The sequence below is a fragment of the Lagenorhynchus albirostris genome, chromosome 2, assembly GCF_949774975.1.
Source record: "Lagenorhynchus albirostris chromosome 2, mLagAlb1.1, whole genome shotgun sequence".
NCBI lineage: Eukaryota > Metazoa > Chordata > Mammalia > Artiodactyla > Delphinidae > Lagenorhynchus > Lagenorhynchus albirostris.
This window is the reverse complement of record NC_083096.1, coordinates 154,230,333-154,250,405: the sequence shown is the minus strand read 5'-3', so window position 1 is coordinate 154,250,405 and position 20,073 is coordinate 154,230,333. Positions and strand designations below refer to the sequence as shown.

General features: G+C 46.2%; 1 protein-coding gene across 3 annotated transcripts; it reads left to right on the top strand.

Moving 5' to 3' along the window:
• Window positions 1–557: 557 nt before the first annotated feature.
• Window positions 558–16,364, top strand: PPIE (peptidylprolyl isomerase E). 3 transcript variants are annotated; one of them, XM_060140457.1, is made up of 10 exons: window positions 558–616; window positions 1,661–1,759; window positions 3,515–3,558; window positions 4,248–4,274; window positions 5,748–5,829; window positions 6,357–6,457; window positions 8,699–8,822; window positions 13,963–14,148; window positions 15,192–15,334; window positions 15,545–16,364. In XM_060140457.1, exons 1-10 carry the CDS (start codon window positions 586–588, stop codon window positions 15,611–15,613), a joined length of 906 nt encoding a protein of 301 aa, XP_059996440.1. In that variant the 5' UTR covers window positions 558–585; the 3' UTR covers window positions 15,614–16,364. The 3 variants fall into 3 exon arrangements, with proteins under 3 accessions (XP_059996440.1, XP_059996441.1, XP_059996442.1); XM_060140458.1 differs by lacking the exon at window positions 15,545–16,364 and having other exon boundaries at window positions 14,624–15,327; XM_060140459.1 differs by lacking the exons at window positions 15,192–15,334; window positions 15,545–16,364 and adding an exon at window positions 14,241–14,612.
• Window positions 16,365–20,073: the final 3,709 nt, after the last annotated feature.

Below are 20,073 nucleotides of genomic sequence, written 5' to 3'. Positions count from 1 at the left end.
TAGCTGATTTATTCCAAGAGTCAGCAAACGATTTTCCCAAAGAGCCAGATGGTAAATATTTCAAGCTCTGTAGGCCCTGGGTTTGCCCTTGCATCCTGAAAGCACCCACAGATCAATACTAAAAGGAATGAGCAAGACTGGATTACAATAAAATTTTTTTGGAATTTTTTTAATGAAAATTGAATTACATATAATCTTCACATGTCACGAAATATTATTCTTGTTTCGTTTCTTTTTCTTATCTTTTTTTCCCTAGCTCTTTAAAAATGTAAAAATCATTTGTAGCTCCCGGGTTGTCCAAAAACAGACGGGCAGGATGGCCCGCAGACCGTAGTTTGTTGGTAGTTTATTACTTGCGGACACCGGCTGACTCCTCACAGGATTGTTTTCAGCACCACGGAACGCGGGCAGCGCCGTTCATCCACAGAGATACACCTGTACAGCGCCCGCCGCTCAAAGGGAGCCGGAGGCGGGCTGGGCCTAAGCGGGAGTGGGCGGGGTCTGCGAGAGCGGTACCCGGGGGCGGGGCCTTGGAAAAGGGGGCGGGCTGAGCGTAGGCTTCCGGCGGAAGAGTGCGGGAGCAAGATGGCTACTACCAAGCGAGTGCTGTACGTGGGTGAGCAGGCGCGGGCTCTGGGTGGAGTCTGGGCGAACCGGGCAGCTAGTGGGTCGTGGTGTGGAGGTGGACAGATCTCCGGGCGCGGAGGGCGGCGAGCAGCTGTCTAGGCCGTATCTTTGGCAGTTTTGCTTGGCCTCAGCGTGTGAGCCTGAGACGTAACGATCTTTGCAGCTCTTCCAAGTCCGCCAAGCTCTGACAGGAATCTCTTCACCTCCTGGGCCTGGGGCAGTGGTGGAGGAATATTAAGGACTCTGAATCCTCGCGCCCATTCACTTTATGTTCACAGCAGTGAGGGCTCAGCCCCCGCTGTTGCCCTAAGCAAGAGTTCCCAGACTAGCCGGCTAAAAATGGGAATAACCTCAGTAGCACAGTTTGATGAGCGCTTTGGTGGGGACGGACACTGGTGATATGGGCCTGGGTGCGGGGAGAAGTGACCCCTCCATCTGGAGAGGTGAGAGCAACCTTTGAGGATGCGGTGACGCCGCAGATGAGCCGGAGTTAGCCAGGTAGCTGAAGTAGAAGCAAGTGTGTTTACTGAAAGGGAGCAAAATCCCAAAGGTGTGAAATAGCCTGATACTTGGAGGCAAGTGTATCATTTTGCGGGGAATCAAAGGGAAAGAGGCTGAAGAGGTGGGCAGGGGCTTATGAAGAGCCTTGCGTATACTGCTAAGTTTATACTTTATCCTTAGGACAGTGGGTAACCTTTGAAGTAGTTTAACCAGGGAAGTGATGGGTTAAAATCTGCACATTCCCGGGATCTTTCTAGTTGGCTTTGTGGAGGAGAGGAAGGTCAGTTATGAAGCTATTGCAGTAATCCTGGGTCTAGATGAGGGTCTGAAAGAAGGGTGAAGGGAGGGGTGTGCATCATAAGTAGGTGTGAGGGAGCATATGAGAGGGATGTTTATGAACCCAAAGGACTGGATGGAAAGACCCCTCTCCTTGGTGGTAGCATGCTAACTTTACAGCAGGGACTTCTCAAGATGGGCGGGGTCTTGAGAGAATAGAGGACAGTGTCTCAGAAGGCCCTTGGCTTCTTTGCAGGTGGACTTGCAGAGGAGGTGGATGACAAAGTTCTTCATGCTGCTTTTATCCCTTTTGGAGACATCACAGATATCCAGATTCCTCTGGATTATGAAACAGGTAAGTCTTTTTAGTGTCTCGCCTGCTCAGAATCCTCCTGCAAGGAAAAGAACTTAAAAAAATTTTTTTAAGTCATATCACAGTGCATTCTAAATATGCATTGGGCAGCATGACAGTGGTCTTGGTGCAGAAGGACTGTTCTGAGGCTTGTGATTGTGAGCTGTAACACGCTTTGCAGAGAGTCCCATCTGTTGCATTTGAGCAAAGACAAACTTTTCAGTCAGCCAGTAGGAAGATAGGTTTTGAGCTACGTGGAGATCTGTTGTTTTGAACTACCTGCCAGGCACTCTAGCGCGCCTGCTCCTTTCTTGGCGGCTGTGCTATTAAACAGGGTAGCAGGAAAGCCCAGCTTCAACAGTGGGGCCTTAGCCTCTGTGTACCTGGGGGTAACCTTTCCATCAATTAGTATCACATTTGTAGTTCAGTTTTCTATTTTAACCTTTGTTGTCATTTTTAAGATTGGAGTTTTAGGCCCAGCTCTGATAGGGATAGAGTGCACAGCTAGTTTAGAAATCCCACTAGGGGATCATAGATAGAGAGGGAACTTTGGCAGACTCCTGTACGTTAATGATCACTCAAGAAAGCAGGCTTGCTTAACTCGTGAAACCAAGCAGGCTTGCTTAACAACAAAATTATACATCAAGTCAGTGATGCCTGCATCCTGCTGGTTGAGGTCAGTAAGTTAATGATCCCTAGGACATGCTTCTCTGCACACACTAAAAACAAAAACATAGGGGAAAGGTGACATTATGCTGAAACCTGAGGTGATTTACCATATTTTAGTGTATATTACCGCCTTTTTGCTCATTTCCATAGCGCCATGACAGTCCAGGTTGGACCAGATAGGGTCAAAAACTCCCTTGCCCAACCTGTAGGAGGAGTTAATTATGGAAGACTCGAAGAATGAGGAAGAAGGTGGTCTTCTCCCCCTCCCCACTTTTCCTTTAATTATAAAACTGTATGTAGCCCACTGAGTTCTCTGTGGGGCACTGTCCTTTCCTGCCCCCTTCTATCTCTCACAAGCGTCTTATACTAATAAATCACTTCTTGCCTGTCACTTTGCTTCTCACTGAATTCTTTCTGGGCCAAGACAAAAGAACGTGAGCTTCATTAAGTCCTAAGATGTGTTTTGAGGTTTTAGCAACCTATGCTCTACTGAGTCCCGAGTCGAGTTGTGTGTTTCAGCTCTGTCATCAACCTTGCATATAATTTTAACCTCCCTGGGATCTTTATATGTTATAAAAATGATAAGGTTATATTGACTCTCTAAGGTTAATTGGTTAATTAAACTAGTGCTGTTGTGCACTTGGCCTTTCTACTTAGATTAGTGTTTTGCTGAGGATAAAGACAGTGTCCTTACCCAGGTTTTAGGATTCATGCTTTATGCACAGTTGATGTTCAAAATGTATGGTTGGAATGAATAATTGATAGGTTAAATGACTTCACTTTTCTAGCTCCTGCATGCAAAGGTTAAGGTTTTAATTTGGCTTTGGTAAAAGAATTGAATGCTGCTTTTAGAGATTAAAACTATAGTTGATTATTCAGCTATGTTCACTACAGAACAGTTTAGTAGTGCTTGAAATGTTATTTAAACTAGAAAGAATCAAAGAATAAGATTCCTTCTTCCTAAATAGTGATTGTGTAGAATTTCGAATGAATGGATAAGGATGCAAGTGACTTCACTTTCCTTGTGACCACCTGCTTCCTCCCATTGCCCCACATGATAATTGCTTGGCTTTGTTTTCCTTTTTTCAGAAAAGCACCGAGGATTTGCTTTTGTTGAATTTGAGTTGGCAGAGGTGAGAAAATTCTGTTACCTATGTTAAGTCTTTGGCTTGTGTTATTATTGTTACTGATTACAAAGGGAGCTGTTCTCCATTTGGTTGGGTTTTGGGGTGCTGATGCTTCCAGAGAGATAAGAAGTGCTATTTGAAGGAAAGTTTCCCTCACTTAATCAAACTGTAGGCTGTGGTTAACATGGCAGACAGGTCCTGCGCCTCTTGCTCTGCAGAGCTCTTGTGGCACTGGTGATTATTTCTTTGTCTTCCACTAAATAGCCAGTAGCTGAAGTCACCCAGGAAGTGCACTTTGTTAGACACATACAACCTGGGCAAGGAGTATAAATAGACCTTTTCCTGTGAGGTTGGGTTTTTTTTTTTTGGCTACTGAGTATGTTTAGACACCACAAGAAGCATTTGACTGCAAGCCTAAACTTTTTTTTTTAATAAATTATTATTATTATTTTCTATACAGCAGGTTCTTATTAGTCATCCATTTTATACACATCAGTGTATACATGTCCATCCCAATCTCCCAATTCATCCCACCACCACCACCACCACCCCGCCGCTTTTCCCCCTTGGTGTCCATACATTTTTTCTCTACTTCTGTGTCTCAATTTCTGCCCTGCAAACCGGTTCATCTGTACCATTTTCTAGATTCCACATATATTGCAAGCCTAAACTTGTCCCTTGTCTTTCCTTGGCAGGATGCTGCAGCAGCTATCGACAACATGGTATGGCTAGGAATCCTCCTTTTTACAGAAGTTGCTTTTTGGTGGTACAGAGGGCACTTATTCATACATGAGTTTGCTGAACCTCCAGAGTTACAAGGTTGCATGGGGAAGTACAGATTATCATCATATGAAAATATTCACTGTGAATTGATTGCTTTTGATCAATTTGATGATAATGTAAATGCTGACCATCCTTGTTGACCAGCCTCTCACTGGCTGCCCGAGTCTAGGATAGGAAATTGCAAACACAATGCAAATTGATTGCACAATGAAATTGCATATTTTACAAAAGAGGCAGGATTTTATGAAGTGTTAGACCAGTTAACAATTGAGAAGAGAAATTCGACAAGGATAAAGATAGGTTATGCTACTGATGCAAATGATTGGAATAGCCTGGAGAGCTCCTTGGGGAAAATGATGTAGCTCTTGAGTATGTATTCCCTCTTAAAGATGCTTATGATTTTCACAGCAGATAAGAAATGCAAAAATATCATACTGATATTTTGATAGTATTTTGTTGGAAAAATACTACAGATTCATCAGCATCCATTACATCTTTGTCCTATAAATTAGCACATAAATCAAATTAAACCTGAATTTTAACTATAAGAAGTTTATTTTCATTATTTTTAGTTTCATCACAGTAAATTCCCAATCAATCTTTTTTCCCTTCACTTTTTACCATGAAATTTTCTTCACTGCCTTAAGTGAATTCACATTAAGTGACCTTTCCTGGTACCAGTTATCTTAGGATAATAAGGTTTTCCTCTATTCCTGTTCTCTGTTTCCCATTCACCAAACATATTCCTCAGTTCTCAGAGAGAGAGAGAGATCATTTCTCACCACTTAAAGCTGATCTTGACTTTTGAAGGTGAACTCGGGTACTTGGAAACTGCATTTATCCTTGTAATTTCAGAGTGCTCTGAACCCAGAGTCACCTTTGGAAGCACAGGTCGTTGGTGGTATTGAAAGAAAGGTCAGATACATGCTACTATATATAAAATAGATGTACAACAAGGACCTACTATATACCACAAGGAACCATATTCAATATCTTATAATAACCTACAATGGAAAAGAAGTCTGAAAAATATATATATACATGTATATATATATGTATGTGTGTGTGTATATATATGTGTATATATACACACACACACACACATATATATGTAAAGTATATCTGAATCACTTTGCTGTACACCTGAAACATTGTAAATCAACTATGCTTCAACTTTAAAAAAAAAAAAGAAAGAAAAGAAAGAAAGGAGGTATGTGATGGCTCCAGGGAGGAAATTCCCTGCATCCTACAGGCTGCTTTGCAGTAGGTGCATAACTTGGGTGCTAGGGGCTCAGGGGTTAAGGGAGAACAAGTCATGAGCTTGTCTCAGATTTTTCAGAAGGAAATGGAAAGCTGTCTGACTTTGTTTTAACCTAACAGAGTTTAAGCAGCTGGATTTTCAATCTTTTCAGAATGAGTCTGAGCTCTTTGGACGGACAATTCGTGTCAATTTGGCAAAACCCATGAGGATTAAGGAAGGCTCTTCCAGACCAGGTGAGTGGGAGCAATACAGATTCCCCATCACATCCTCCAGTTTGGCCTTGGTTGCCTTTCTGTCCCGATTTTCTTGGAAGTGGGAGCTGAATGCTACTCTGGTGGACAGGAGTAGAGCATGGTTTACATTGGCGAAGGACATGCGCCACCTTTGTGGGGAAATAAAAAGAGTTTGAGCTTCTCAGCCAAGCCAGGGTAATTGTTTGCTTTATGAGAGAAACGCAGCCTGATCTCTTACGTGTCCCCATTTTCTGAACACTCCTGGCGGATTCCGTCAAGGGCTGGGACTGGCAAAGGCTGCACCTTTCCCTGGGGCATAGCTTTTTCACTTAGTCCTGCTAAGAGCCGGGCTTCAGGGCTGGCAGTCCCTGAAAGGTGGGAACTTTCCTTACCGTGGGAGTTCCCAAAGTGGAGTCCTCTGGCCGAGAGGGCCACAGAGCATGTTCTGCTTTGCTGACCAGAGCAGCTACTTAGCAGCTGGCTGATAGCTTGAATTTGTTCTCATTTGCCTGCCTCTTTCCTTTCAGTTTGGTCCGATGACGACTGGTTGAAGAAGTTTTCTGGGAAGACTCTTGAGGAAAATAAAGAGGAAGAAGGGTCAGAGCCTCCCAAAGTGGAAGCCCAGGAGGTGAGACTGAAGGCTGGCACTTCCCACAGGAGACTTCGTTTCTTAGGTTTTTATGGAAATTTGCAAATATATATACAAAAGCAGAGAGAATGGAAAATGAGCTTTTAGTGTTTTGGTGGAGGTGCTAATGAGTGAACTAAAGGGAAGCTTTAGGCCTCTTGTACTTGTGGTCTGCATGTGGAGCTTCTCAGCTCTGCCCGGGTTCTGTTCTGTGATTGCCGCTGATGAGGAGGAAGCCTGAGGTGGGGAGGGGTGGTGAGCGCACCACTGCAGCCCTCCTCATCAGTCCCTCCCGTCACTGGAGCTTCCCGTCCTGACGCAGGGGAGGCAGGGCTGGGTGGGGGTACCTTCCTGGCAGCCTGGGCACAGGTTTGAGGTTCTCCCTTCCAGACAACCTGCCTTGGCACTTCCTCCTGATTCTCGGCGTGCCTCTCTAACCATTGCCTCTCAGGCTGCCTCTCCCCTTCTTCTAAACGTTGTTCTTCTGAATTTCTTGACTCACAGCAGCCCTCTCCCCTCTCTGCCAGAACAGTGGCAGTCACTCTGATTTTGCACAGCCTCTCCTGTGCTGTTGACTTTCCTGGCCTCTGTTTCTAGTCCTGAGCTTCAGATGTTTCTGCTGCAAGTCTCACCCTCCCTTCTCTAATCCCGTTCTTCCTGTGTTCTCAAACTCACCACCTTGCCACCATCCATCCACATTGACCCAAGCCAGAAATCCAGATGCAAAGCAGAGCACATAAATGGCCCTCAGTCAGTGGAGTAACCCTAGGTCACTCTGGACCCCTCTTTAAAATAGAGCCAGAACATCGTATTCTGTCAAGTTTTTCTCTTAAATCTTCCTTGAATCCATCCTCCCCTGATTACTCCATCATCCCAATGTAACTTCTCGTCTCATTTGGATAATTGCAATAGCTTCTTAACTAGCCTTCTGGCTGCAGTCTTGCTCTCCTCCCGTCTTTTATAAAGGCAGCTAGAATGATCTTTTTAAAGCATACCATGGATCATCTGACTCTCCTGCTGAGAACTTTTCAGTGGCTGCCCATCACCTGTCCCGTGAGATAAAGTCGCGGGGGGACTCTCCCAGCCTTGACCCTGCCCACCTCTCACCTTGTAGTCCCCACTTTACACTCTTGGTAAAACCAGTCTTTGTATTTCCCTGTATGTCTTTGCTTTTGTAAAGACTACGCAAGTGCTTATTGCCTTTCCCTTTCTAGTCAGTAAATTCTGTGAGGATAGGGGCCTCGTATTAATAAAGGCCTTGTTAATAAAAATGTGGAATGTGAGGTGGGGTAATGTGATTAAGAACATGGACTTGGTTGGGGGGTGGGGGGGCTTAGGTGTGAATTCCAGCCTCACCACTTAGCACCTCTGTGACCTTGGGCAAGTTACTGAACTTCATTGTACCTCAGTTTCCCCATCTATGAAATGGGAATGATGGTAGCACTGATCTCACAGGTGGTTGTGAAGATTAAATGAGCTGATTACCTAAAACGTTCAGAATAGTACCCTGTACATGGCAAGTGCTATGTGAGTATTTGCTGTTACAACTATGCTACTGCTGTTGTTAACAGCAAATAATAGTCACAGTGTCCTCAGTGCCCAGCGTGATGCCTCAGCGAGTTTGTTAAACTGAAGCACAAACAAGAACACTTGAGTTTTCTCTTTGGAGCAAATGTGACAGCTGTAATAAATATCTCCTCTGTCCAGCCTTGTCTACTTGGAGTATAAAGCAAGGTCCCAACTACCTCCATTCTGAGCACTTAGGCCCTCCTTGCTTCCACTGCAGCCAGCCTGTGGATATGCAGGGCTAAGCATAGAGGAAGCGGGTGGTGTTACAGAAGTGGGTCCGTTTAACTGACTAAGGTGGGTGGGCTTGAACTGGGGCTTGAAGTTGTTGAGAGTTGTGTGTTTTGGGCCAGGAAAGCAATGTTCTGTGACTGCAGGGGAGAGTGAAGGCGAAGCGAGCTGACGTGTCTGAGGGAGTGAGATGAGATAAAATGCCTGAGGGGTGGGGCTCCGGGTAGACGGTGCTGAGGTCTCCTGTCACTGGGTGTCCGGCTGGGGGCCGTGGCCATGGCCTCCACCTTCTGCAGCCCCATCAGGGCCCAAGGCCTTTCCTGTCGGTGCCTTGCTCAGCCCGCTTGCTGCAGTGGGTTCTGGGGTGTCTTCAGAAGAACACTCGCTCTCCTAGTCGGGGAGTCAGGCTGTTCTCTCTAACCTGGCCATTTCTCCTGCGTCTAGGGAGAGCCCGCTGTAAAAAAGGCCCGGTCAAACCCTCAGGTGTACATGGACATCAAGATTGGGAACAAGCCAGCCGGCCGCATCCAGATGCTCCTACGTTCAGACATCGTTCCCATGACAGCAGGTGAGCAGGACTCCGGTCAGGATGGCCGGGAAGCTGGGAGCTGAGCAGTGAGCCTTTCCAAGGTTCTCAGTGCCTTAGTTCTTGTGTCCTTGACGTTGTTTCTGACCTGAGTTGATTTGCGGCATCTCAGATCCTGGGATCTATTAACAGATGAGTCAGAGCAGGCATTTTTGAAGCTTTAGAAGTGCTGGTTTACTACTTTTTTTTAATATAAATTTATTTAATTTATTAATTTATTTATTTTTGGCTGCATTGGGTCTTCATTGCTGCACACGGGCTTTCTCTAGTTGCGGCGAGCGGGGGCTACTCTTCGTTGCGGTGCCTGGGCTTCTCATTGCGGTGGCTTCTCTTGTTGCGGAGCGCGGGCTCTAGGCACGCGGGCTTCAGTAGTTGTGGCACGTGGGCTCGGTAGTTGTGGATCACGGGCTTAGTTGCTGCACAGCATGTGAGATCTTCCCAGACCAGGGCTCGAAACCATGTCCCCTGCGTTGGCAGGTGGATTCTTAACCACTGCGCCACCAGGGAAGTCCCTGGTTTACTACTTTTTAATAATAGTTTTTTATTTAATACAAGTAAATGTGTATTCATGGTTTTAAAAAAAAAGTATACACACATAAGTATATTCCAACAATATTGAAGGCAATGAATTGAAAACCTAAGTCTTTCTTTCTTCTCCACATCTAGTCCTACTCTCCAGAAGTAACTACTGTTAACTAACAGTTTTTTGAGTATTTTTCATTTGCTAAATATTGACTTCTATTTATTCTTCTTTTAATCTAAATTTTATTATATAGACATAGAGTTTAGAATGTTAATTCCACAAAGCTTGTTTTGAAAAACAGCAGTGCCCCCATGTTGTCTTCCCATCCTGCCCCATCCCCCACTTTGCTGCTTCTCAGAGGCAGGCAATTTCCCCTCTTAGCTGATTCTTTTGTTTTTTACCTCCATGTTGGTAGATAACAGATTTATGTTGCTACTTTCTGGTTTTTTTTCATTTTAGACATCTATTGGCTTCTCACTTCAGAAGATAAGGAATTAGCTTTCTAAATCACCTTCCCTGATCCTTCATCCTCCTTACGTTGTTACCATAATTTTGTATAGGTCATAGGTTATTCTAACTATGTAAGCATCATACTGTGATAACTTCCTTTCATACATAGCACTTTGTTCTCCCTGGAATTCATAATTGTCTTGTTTTCACATTTGCTTAGTCTTCTGTGCATATATTCCTGAGTCTCTCCGAAATTCTCCTGCTTCTATAAATCTCTCATGATGTTCAAATACATCATATATTCTGTCAATTTCACTGTTCCTCCTTGGAGCCTTCTGGCCTCCTCTGGCCTGGACCAGTTGCTTTCCAGACACCACTGCATAGCTATTGTCATGGGATCTCCTATTTTCGCTTATGTTGGAACCTCTGTTGTCTTTTTTGGTCTATTCTCTTGTTTCGGTAGAAGACATACTTCTGTAGCTTCTGGAGAAAAGAGCTTGGAGGGTAAGTTTTTTGAGATTGATGTGTGAAAATATCTACTTTCCCACTTGATGGTTTGGTTGTAAAATTGTAGAGAAGTCTAATATTCTGATTCTTGGTCCTTTATACAAAACCATTTTAAAATTTTCTGCCTAGAGCTCAGCTGTTCAGTATGGTAGCCACTAGCCACATGTGACTATTTAAGTTTAAATTAATTCAAGTTAAATAAAATTAAAATTCACTTCCTCAGTTACACTGTCCAAATGCTTAATAGCTGTTAGATAACACTGGTCTGGAGGCTTGGAGTGTCTCTTTGTCCTGTGTTCTGAAACAGTGTGCCTTTGGAGTAGATCTCCTTCCATTCGTCATGCTGGATATTCAGTGGGCCCTATTATGTTAGTTTTCTCTTCCTGCTGTAACAAATTATCACAGACTTAGCAGCTTACAAGAACATAAATTTATTATCTTAACTGTTATGAAGGCCAGAAGGCCAACACAGGTCTCAGCAGGCTAAAATGAAGATGATGGCTGGGTTGCTGCGTTCCTTACCGGAAGCTCTGGGGGTGGATGGATCTGTTTCCAGAGACAGTGAGGTTGTTGGCAGAATTCAATTTCCTGTATCTGTAGACTGAGGTACCCATTTCTGTGTGGGCTGCCAGCTGAGGGCTGTTCCCAGCTTCTAGAGGCTTGTGGTCCCCTTCTTCTGTCATTGCAGCCAACAGTGGTAGATCCAGTCCCTCTCATGTTTCTATTCTCTCCTGCCTCCTCTTCCATCCACTTCTAACTCTCTTTCTGACTATAGATGGGAAAGGTTGTGATTGTATTAGGCCCACCTGGATAATCTAGGCTACTCTCCCCATCTCAACGTCCATAATCTTAATCACATCTACAAAGTAACTTTTGCTGTGTACATCATAACATAGTTTCATGTTCCAGGGATTGGGACATAGATATCTTTGGGGAGCCATTATTCCGCATACCACACTGATCAATCAGGACAGTCCTTTCTTTTGGTTTGGGAAAATTTCCTTGGATTATTTCTTTGCATTTGTCCCTTCTGATATCTCTCTTCTCTCATTCTGGGACCTTCCTAAATGTCCTTTTTCATAGCATCCTGTGCTTATTTCATGCATGTACTGCCATTTCATCTTGGGAGATTACTAAAGCTTCTTTTTCCTATACAGCTTATGTTTCAGGTTACTTTTTTCTGAGTTTTTAAATTTTGTTTTGCTTTGTTTGTTATTGGTCTGTTTGCTTGTTTTGGTCTTTGCTTTTCACATTAGATGCCTTTAAGACTAGGGCCCTAAAAATCTGCTTGGAAACTCCCTGGATATTGGTACGGCTTGCTGACTGAGGCTTCCACTGCAAGGTGGTTCTCTCTCTCTCTCTCTTGGACACTGGATGGTCAGTATTCCTGAGTTGTAGTCTCTTGGACAAAGCAGAGTCCACAGAGAAGACTCTAGTCTCTTGCTAGTGGTCCTGTTTACAGCTCTTTGCCATCATGGTTGGGGGGGGGTGGGAACAGTATATAAACTTCACTTGATCTCCGTTTGTCATTATGGTACCTCAGCCCTCAGCTATGTGTAGTGCATCCCAGAGCATAGACCCTCTGCTTTGACATACCAGAGGGTAGACCTCCAGCCGGCAGCCAGGGCCAGGGAAGGGAGAGGATCTGGGGGCTAGCTACTTTTTTAAACAGGCTTTCAACCACACTTACTGTTTTTAGAGCCATCTTCATTCTTGGCTCTGAGCTTTTGGCATTTCTGCAGCATAAATCGAATTGCTCTCGGCTTTACCAGCTTAAGCTTCAGGTTTGTTAGGTCTGCTATATCAGTTATGGCTCATCTATTTGTCTTCTAGGTTTCAAAGATTTTTGTTGCTGTTGTCTTTTCTCTTGCTCCTATTTTTTTTTTTTTGGTCATTTTATCCATTTTTTAAGTGTACAATTTACTGGCATTAATTGCATTCACAATGTTGTACAACTATCACCACTATCTATTTTCAAAACTTTTTCACCACTCCAAAGAGAAACTCACTACCCATTAAACAACAACTCCCCATTCTCCTCTCCCCTCCGCCCTGGAACATTTATTCTATTTTCTGTCTCTCAGAATTTGCTATTCTAGACATTTCATATAAATGGAATCATACAGTAGTTGTCCTTTTGTGTCTGGCTTATTTCACTTAGCATTGTGTTTTCAAGGGTCATCTGTGTATCCATGTTTTGTTCATTTTTATGACTGAAAAATATTCCATTGTCTGGATAGTCCACATTTTGTTTATCCATTCATGTGTCGATGGACACTTGAGTGTTGTTTCCACTTTCTGGTTATTGTGAATAATGCTGCTGTGAACGTTTATGTACAAATATGTGTGTGTGTTTTTTAAATATAAATTTATTTATTTATTTATTTTGGCTGCGTTGGGTCTTCGTTGCTGTGCGCGGGCTTTTTCGAGTTGCAGCGAGTGGGGGCTGCTCTTCATTGCAGTGCGTGGGCTTCTCATTGCAGTAGCTTCTCTTGTTGCAGAGCATGGGCTTGAGGCTGTGGGCTTCAGTAGTTGTGGCACGTGGGCTCAGTAGTTGTGGCACGTGGGCTCAGTAGTTGTGGCTCGTGGGCTCTAGAGCACAGGCTCAGTAGTTGTGGCGCACGGGTTTAGTTGTTCCGCGGCATGTGGGATCTTCCCGGACCAAGGCTCGAACCCGTGTGCCCTGCATTGGCAGGTGGATTCTTAACCAGTGTGCCACCAGGGAAGTCCCCAAATATGTGTTTAAATCCCTGTTTTCAATTGTTTTGGGTGCCTACCTAAGAGTGGAAATGCTGTGTCATATGGTAATTCTAGTTTGACTTTTTGAGGAACTGCCAAACTGTTTTCTACAGTGGCTGCACCATTTTACATTCCCACCAGCAACGTATTAGGGTTCTCATTTCTCCACATCCTCACCAAAACTTGTTTCCTGTTTATTATAGCCATCCTAGTAGATGTGAAGTAGGATCTCATTGTGATTTTGATTTGCATTTCCTTAATGACTAATGATGTGGAGCATCTTTTCATGTGCTTAGGGGAAGGAGCCGTTTGTGTATCTTCTTTGGAGGAATGTCTGTTGAAGTCTTTTGCCTATTTATTTACTGGGTTGTTTGTCTTTTTGTTGTTGAGTTGTAGGAGTTCATTATATATTCTGGATGTTAAATGCTTAAGAGATAATGATTTGCAAATATTTTCTCCCTTTCCCTGAGTTGCCTTTTTACTTTGTTGAGAGTGTCCTTTGATGCACAGAAGTTTTCATTTTGATGAAGTCTAATCTGCCTGTTTTTTCTTTTGTTACCTACACTTTCGGTATCACAATTAAGAAACCATTGTCAAATCCAGAGTCACAAAGAGTTGCCCCTGTGTTTTTTTTCTAAGATCCTGTTTGGTTTTTCTTTTAAAAAATTGCTTTACTGCCAGTTTAGTGTGGAACAGAGCTAGAATGCATGTGTTCACTCCTTCTTTAACTAAAATCCCCTCTAGTCCTTCAAGATGTCAGTATCTCAAAGGTTTATAATGAGCATGTCATATTTTGAAATGAAAATATGAACATTAAACAAATACAACAGTTTTTCAGAGCCTAGTTAGAGGTTTCATTGGCTTGTTTTTTAACCCCGGCACCTTTTCCTTTCTCGGCGCTAGAGAATTTCCGCTGCCTGTGCACCCATGAGAAGGGCTTTGGCTTCAAGGGCAGCAGCTTCCACCGCATCATCCCCCAGTTCATGTGCCAGGGCGGCGATTTCACCAACCACAATGGCACTGGGGGCAAGTCCATCTACGGGAAGAAGTTTGACGATGAAAACTTTATTCTCAAACACACGGGACCAGGTGGGACCCGATCAGTGGCTGGTGATCGGTGGGCTGGGCTGGGGCAGGATGACTGTGTGGGGGGAGTGATGGGCTGTGGTTCTGGCTGACAGGTTGGGGGTCTGGAGGGGACCCACCCAGTGAACAGAGGAGAGGCGTTGGGCCTGGCTAAGCAGAGTGAGCTTGTTTCCATTCATGTACTGCCCGTCCCCCCACCACATCTGCACTCCCTGTCGGCCTAGCTTACATTCTGTGGTCGGCCAGTGTAAGCCCTTGTCTTCCCTCAGCCCCACTACCCACCTCGCTCTGTCAGACTCATCCAGTAAAAAAATTCAGTGCTTGGTCCCCCAGCAGCTAGAAAAAACACAGAACTGTACTGAAATTTATGACCAAAGCTCTGCAGGAGGCCCTCGGCAGCCGTACTAGATAGAGCTCCCTAGTTAACACTCAGTCCTGGTCAGAGATAACAATTCCATCCCTTCCTTCATTCCCGAAGCCTCCACGTCACCGTCTGCCTCAGCTGATGCTTGGCCTCCTGCATCTGTCCACACATGCCCGCTCTGACTTCCCTCCAAGTACAGGGGCTGAGCTGTCTTCCCTCTGCTCGTGGCCTGGACCCCTACTCCTCTCCCCTACTTCGGAACCTGGCTTCTGTGGATGTGCCCCTGCAGCCTTGTGTAATGCATTTCTGCTGCTCTGCTAGATCAGTCCATCAGAGCGAAAGTGCGCAGCGTCAATCTTTCAAAAAAATCTTTGACTCATGTACCCCCTCAGCTATCACCCATGCCTCTGGTCCCCATTGTAAGCAAAACTTCTTGAAAAGGTTATGTAGACTCCCTGCCTTCCATTCTCTCTGTCACCCTCTAGACAGACTTCTAGTGCCACCTGTCCACTGAAACCACTCTTCTCAAAGATGCTGGCAGCCTCCATCTTGCCAATAGTCAGTTCCTGGTCCTCATTCCATTCCCCCTCCCAGCAGCATTTACGCTCCTCCCTCTACTACCAGACGTCCTGAGGGCCGGGAGCAGGGTGGAGGGGGTCGATGTGGTCGTTCTCTCTCCCAGGCCTGCTCTCCATGGCCAACTCTGGCCCAAACACCAACGGTTCCCAGTTCTTCCTGACATGTGACAAGACGGATTGGCTGGACGGCAAGCATGTGGTATTTGGGGAGATCACGGAAGGCCTGGACGTCTTGCGGCAGATTGAGGTGGGTGGCCGCCCGGGCCCCCGGTGCACAGCCGTGTGGGAGGGCAGGAGCGGGGGCTCCGGGGCCTGGAGAGAGAGGCCACGGCTGCTGCTGCTGGAGGGGGTGGGGGCAGGGGGCAGGGGGCGGGGTGGGGCAGGTATCCTGAGTTGCCCTTTCCTCTCCACCCTCCCTCCCTCCCCTGATTCCTCCTCTTCTGTTTTGCCTGCAAAGGCCCAGGGCAGCAAGGACGGGAAACCCAAGCAGAAGGTCATCATCTCCGACTGTGGGGAGTACGTGTGAGAGGGCAGCTGTCAGCCTGGGGAACCGGCAGCCAAGGTGTCCCGTTCGCAGCAAGCAGGGCTTTGTGTCCTGGCCCTTCCTTGGGGTCAGCGTGGGGCAGCTCCTCTGCAGGCACGGCCTGGGCCGCCTCTGGCTCTTCCCCAAGTGGGGCCGTGGGCCAGGGTGCTGCCCTCCCCACCGTGGACGGCTGTGCGTGCCCTTTCCAGGCCAGGGCCTCTCCTGGGCCCACCTGTGTAGATCCTAGATGTTTTCTTCTGGTAAAATAAATTCTATTTTTTGTACTGCTGCCTCCAGCTAGTTCCTGGGAGTTGTCAAAGGTTGCATCTAAAGCTAAACTGCCCCCCGAGACAGGTTGGTGAAGGAATAGGAAATAGCGTCTTCCCCACGGCTTTTCTTTCTTCCCTCGGGCAATTCCCTGAGATGTCGGGTGCTGTATCTTCAAGCCAGATACCCTTGTCAGACCATTGTCAAGACCATGGGAATCAAAGACAGTGAAAAAGTTCCTATCTACAGTGCCTCCACTCCCAAATCATGCTGCCAGTCTTGTAGCCAGTGGGTGTGCTGCTCAGTCTCCGTGATTCATTTGCTCACTTTCATTCTACAGGTTTTTTAAATGATATTTTAGTACTCAAAATGCCTTCTCCATGCCAGGTACTGTACCTATTTGTCAGGAGACAAGAGGTCAGCAAACCCGTTGGGTCTGATCCAGCCCACTGCCTGTTTTTGTGAATAAAGTTTTATTGGAACACAGCCACACCCATTTGTTTACATATTGTCTGTGGCTGCTTGCTCACTGCAGTGACAGAGTTGAGTAATTGGTGACAGATACTGTATGGTCCCTGTATTAGAGTTCCCAGAGAAACAGAACCAGTAGGGTGTGCGTATATGTTCATAGAGAAAGAGATTTATTTCACGGAATTGGCTCTGCAGTCGTGCGGGCTGAGAAGTCTGATAGCTGCAGGGCAGGCCAGCAGGCTGGAGCCCCAGGAAATAGTTGATGTTGAAGCTTGAGTCCAAAGGCCGTCTGGAGGCAGAATTCCTCCTCAGGTGATTCCAGTCTTTCTGTCTTAAGGCCTTCAATTCATTGGATGAGGACCACCCCCTTATGGAGGGGTCATCTGCTTTACTCCAAGTCTACTGATGTAAATGTCAATCACATCTGAAAAATACCTTCACAGAAACATCCAGACTGGTGTTTGGCTAAAAAGTTGATACCATGGCTTAGCTATAGACACAAAATTAACCAACGCCGTCCCAAAGCCTAAAATATTTACTATCTGAACCTTTGCAGAAAGTTTGCTGACCACTGATGAGGCAAGTGGTCTCACCCATGCTGAGCTCACAGTCTGGTCCCTGTGTGCAGCCACTTCCTGGAGCTCAAGTCAGGCTGCTTCTCCGCTCCCCCTCCATGGACTGGTCAGCCAAGTGGCTTTAAAGGAACCCTGACCTGCTGAAGGCACTGAGCAGAGACTGAGCCCTGTAGCCACTAGATACCTCCCTGTGGCGTGGGGTTACTCAGACCATTCAGAGTCTACCCAGCTGGGCTTTTACATGTTGAGTAGAAATCTGGACGAGGCAGGGGTGGGGCCTGTTGCCCCCTGGCCCTGGTGGCCCCAGGAGAGCTCCTGTCGAGGGATGATGGCACTCTGGCTCTACCTCTGGCTCCCGTGTGCCGAATGGACTCCTGGCCTCGGCTGAGCCCCCTTGGCTGCAGCTGACCAGGTTTCTGTCTCCTCGGGCCTCAGATGTACCACAGTTACCCCTGATCCTTATGGAGCTGCCAAAAGAGACCCCCCCACCTCAAGGCCCAGGTGCCCCCTCTGAGTGCAGACTGTGGCCGTCACAGGTCAGTCTACCTGACTGCCCACAGTGTTAGGGCAGGCTTTAATGAAGCAGGGTGATGGCAGCAACTTCAGGGCTTTTATACGAGCCAAGAAAGGGTATGTATGAAGAGCTTAGTACAGCCAGCCCCCCAAGAGAGGACCGACACCTGATAGCCTAGCGAGGTTGAGACCAGCCAGCAGGTTGCGAAGCTCAGTGGGTTTGGAGCTACAGTGGCCTTCCCAGTGCCCCTCTGGGTGTCCACAGGTGTTAACTCACTGTTTCCACACCAGAACCCCGTGCAGAGGTCAACCAAGGCTCAGGTGACATGACTGTCCAGGTCCCCCAGGATGACATGGCAGAGCTGGGGTCGGAAGCGTGGCCATCTCCCCATCAGTCATAATGGAGTCCTGGGCTGTTTCCTGAGCTCTAGCCTCAGTCTACAGCAGGGCAACCCCAGGCCTGTGGGGAGACAGAGTCATGGTCTCCATGGTTGGTCTGGGCCCTACTCTGCCAGGCAGGACAGGGAGCCCAGAGTCTGGGAAGCAGTAGCCCAGCCACCTCGCTCAACCAGTCACAGCACAGCACTGATCCTCTGTTGATCAGGAGGGCTCTGGCTTGTGGGAAGTGGACCCGGGGCGCTGTGGGGCCTTTGCTGCAGGCTGAAGGTCAAAGCTGCCTTCCTGGGACTGCCTGGCCTCCCCGTCCACGTTTCCATTGCCCTGTTGCTCCAGCACCAGGACTGAGAACACGGGGCTTGGCTTTGCTCATGCATCTCCTCACTAGCTCCTCCAGGGCCGGGCCCCATTTGTGCAGGCCCTGTGACGGCTGCATGGAGGAACAGACCTGGGGCTGTAGCCCTGGGACCAGTCCTGTGACTGCTGGACTTTCTCACAGCGTGTCTGCTCCAGATGCTGCCAGCACAAGAAAGAGGTGGTGGGACCTACTTTTTAGTGGTGAAAACTGAGTCTTATGGAGTTAGGTGACAGAAAACTAGACAGCCATATTTTCAAAAAATATTTATTAACAGGGAAAATTACACCATATAATAAAACGGGAAAAGCACATCTAAAGCAGTTTATATAATACAGTATGATCCCAATTTTGTACAAATACCTATCTGTAATATGTAAACATCTATATTTTATATGTATTCTAAGAAAAAAGCCTAGAAATAAATTCAAAATTTTTCTAGCATGTTTATCTGACTTAGAGGATTATAGTGATTTGATTTGTTTTATTTTTTGTTTTTTCCAAACTTTTCTCCAAAACTGCATTACTTTTGTAATAAATGAAAAGCACATTTTTTTAAAAAGTGGGTCAAATGCTCACAAAAGGCCTCCTCATAAGGAATAACACTTGGGATGGACAACCCCTGTTTAAACTGCCAAAAGGGCACCTGGTGGTGCTGAGTGCCTCAGCAGGCCACTGGGATCCCCTTGTCTCTGGGAACACAGAGCACAGTGTCACAGCCCTGGCCTGCATAACTGGGCACTTGTCCCAGGCCTTTAAAGCAGGTGAGAACACAAGTCCTGCCCTCAAAGGATTGCGGTGGGAAAAGCACAGCTCTGAAATAAAACACCACAGGATACATTCTGGGAGGAGGAGAGGTTTAGTGGACAAGCACAGAAGGGGCTCAAAACTAGCAAATTCATTTGTAATAATACCAACAGGTACCAGCTGTTAAGCATTTACATGTCAGATGTTGTCCTAAATGTTTGTGTCCACATATGATCTTTTTTAAAATAGCTTGGAAGGAAAGCCAGTATCCTGCTCTACAGAGGAAGAAGAACCAGGATTCAAATCCATTTGGCTCCAAAAATCTGTACTCTTGTTGTGCTGCCTCTTTTCCTATTTCTTAGGGATTTTTCCAGAACATGTTACTACCTATCTTAGTTTGAAGACAGTGAACCTCACATTATGATGACTTGGTCTTGAGGCCGGGATTGCACTGCAAACACCAAAACTTGTGCATTTCACCTTAGCCTTTTTTCCTACGTGTCCTCCCTGCCTATCAACTGTCACTGATTTCTTACCGCTGTCAGTGGGTCTGAATTGACCACCCTTATTTATTCTAGTCTGGCCAGGTAAACAAGCCAGGCCCTGAGCAAGGGTACTGCAGCTGCAATGCTTGGCTAAGCAAACAGTAACTCTCGGGATAACATACATGGGCTTCGTGTCCATTCACAACTGTTCCACTCCTCAGGGCTTTTCCTATTTGATTTCATTTGGTAACTGGATGGCAAAAGTTGCTGGAAGTCTGACGGCCAGGTACATAAGCAATAACTTACTGTTTTTCAGTTGTTCTGCTTGAAAAAGGGTTGTAACTCCACTCCTGCTGTGCACAGCTTGATTGGTAGATGAGGTGTACTCCACATCTACCAACCTTTGGATAATATGACAGACATTCTTGGTGTACCCGACCAAGCTAATCACTGGCTGGGCCTAAAAATACCGAATTAAAAAATTGTCGGGGCTTCCCTGTTGGCGCAGTGGTTGAGAGTCCGCCTGCCGATTCAGGGGACGCGGGTTCGTGCCCCGGTCCGGGAAGATCCTACATGCCGCGGAGCGGCTGGGCCCGTAAGCCATGGCCGCTGAGCCTGCGTACCGCCAAAAAAAAAAAAAAAAAATTGTCAAAA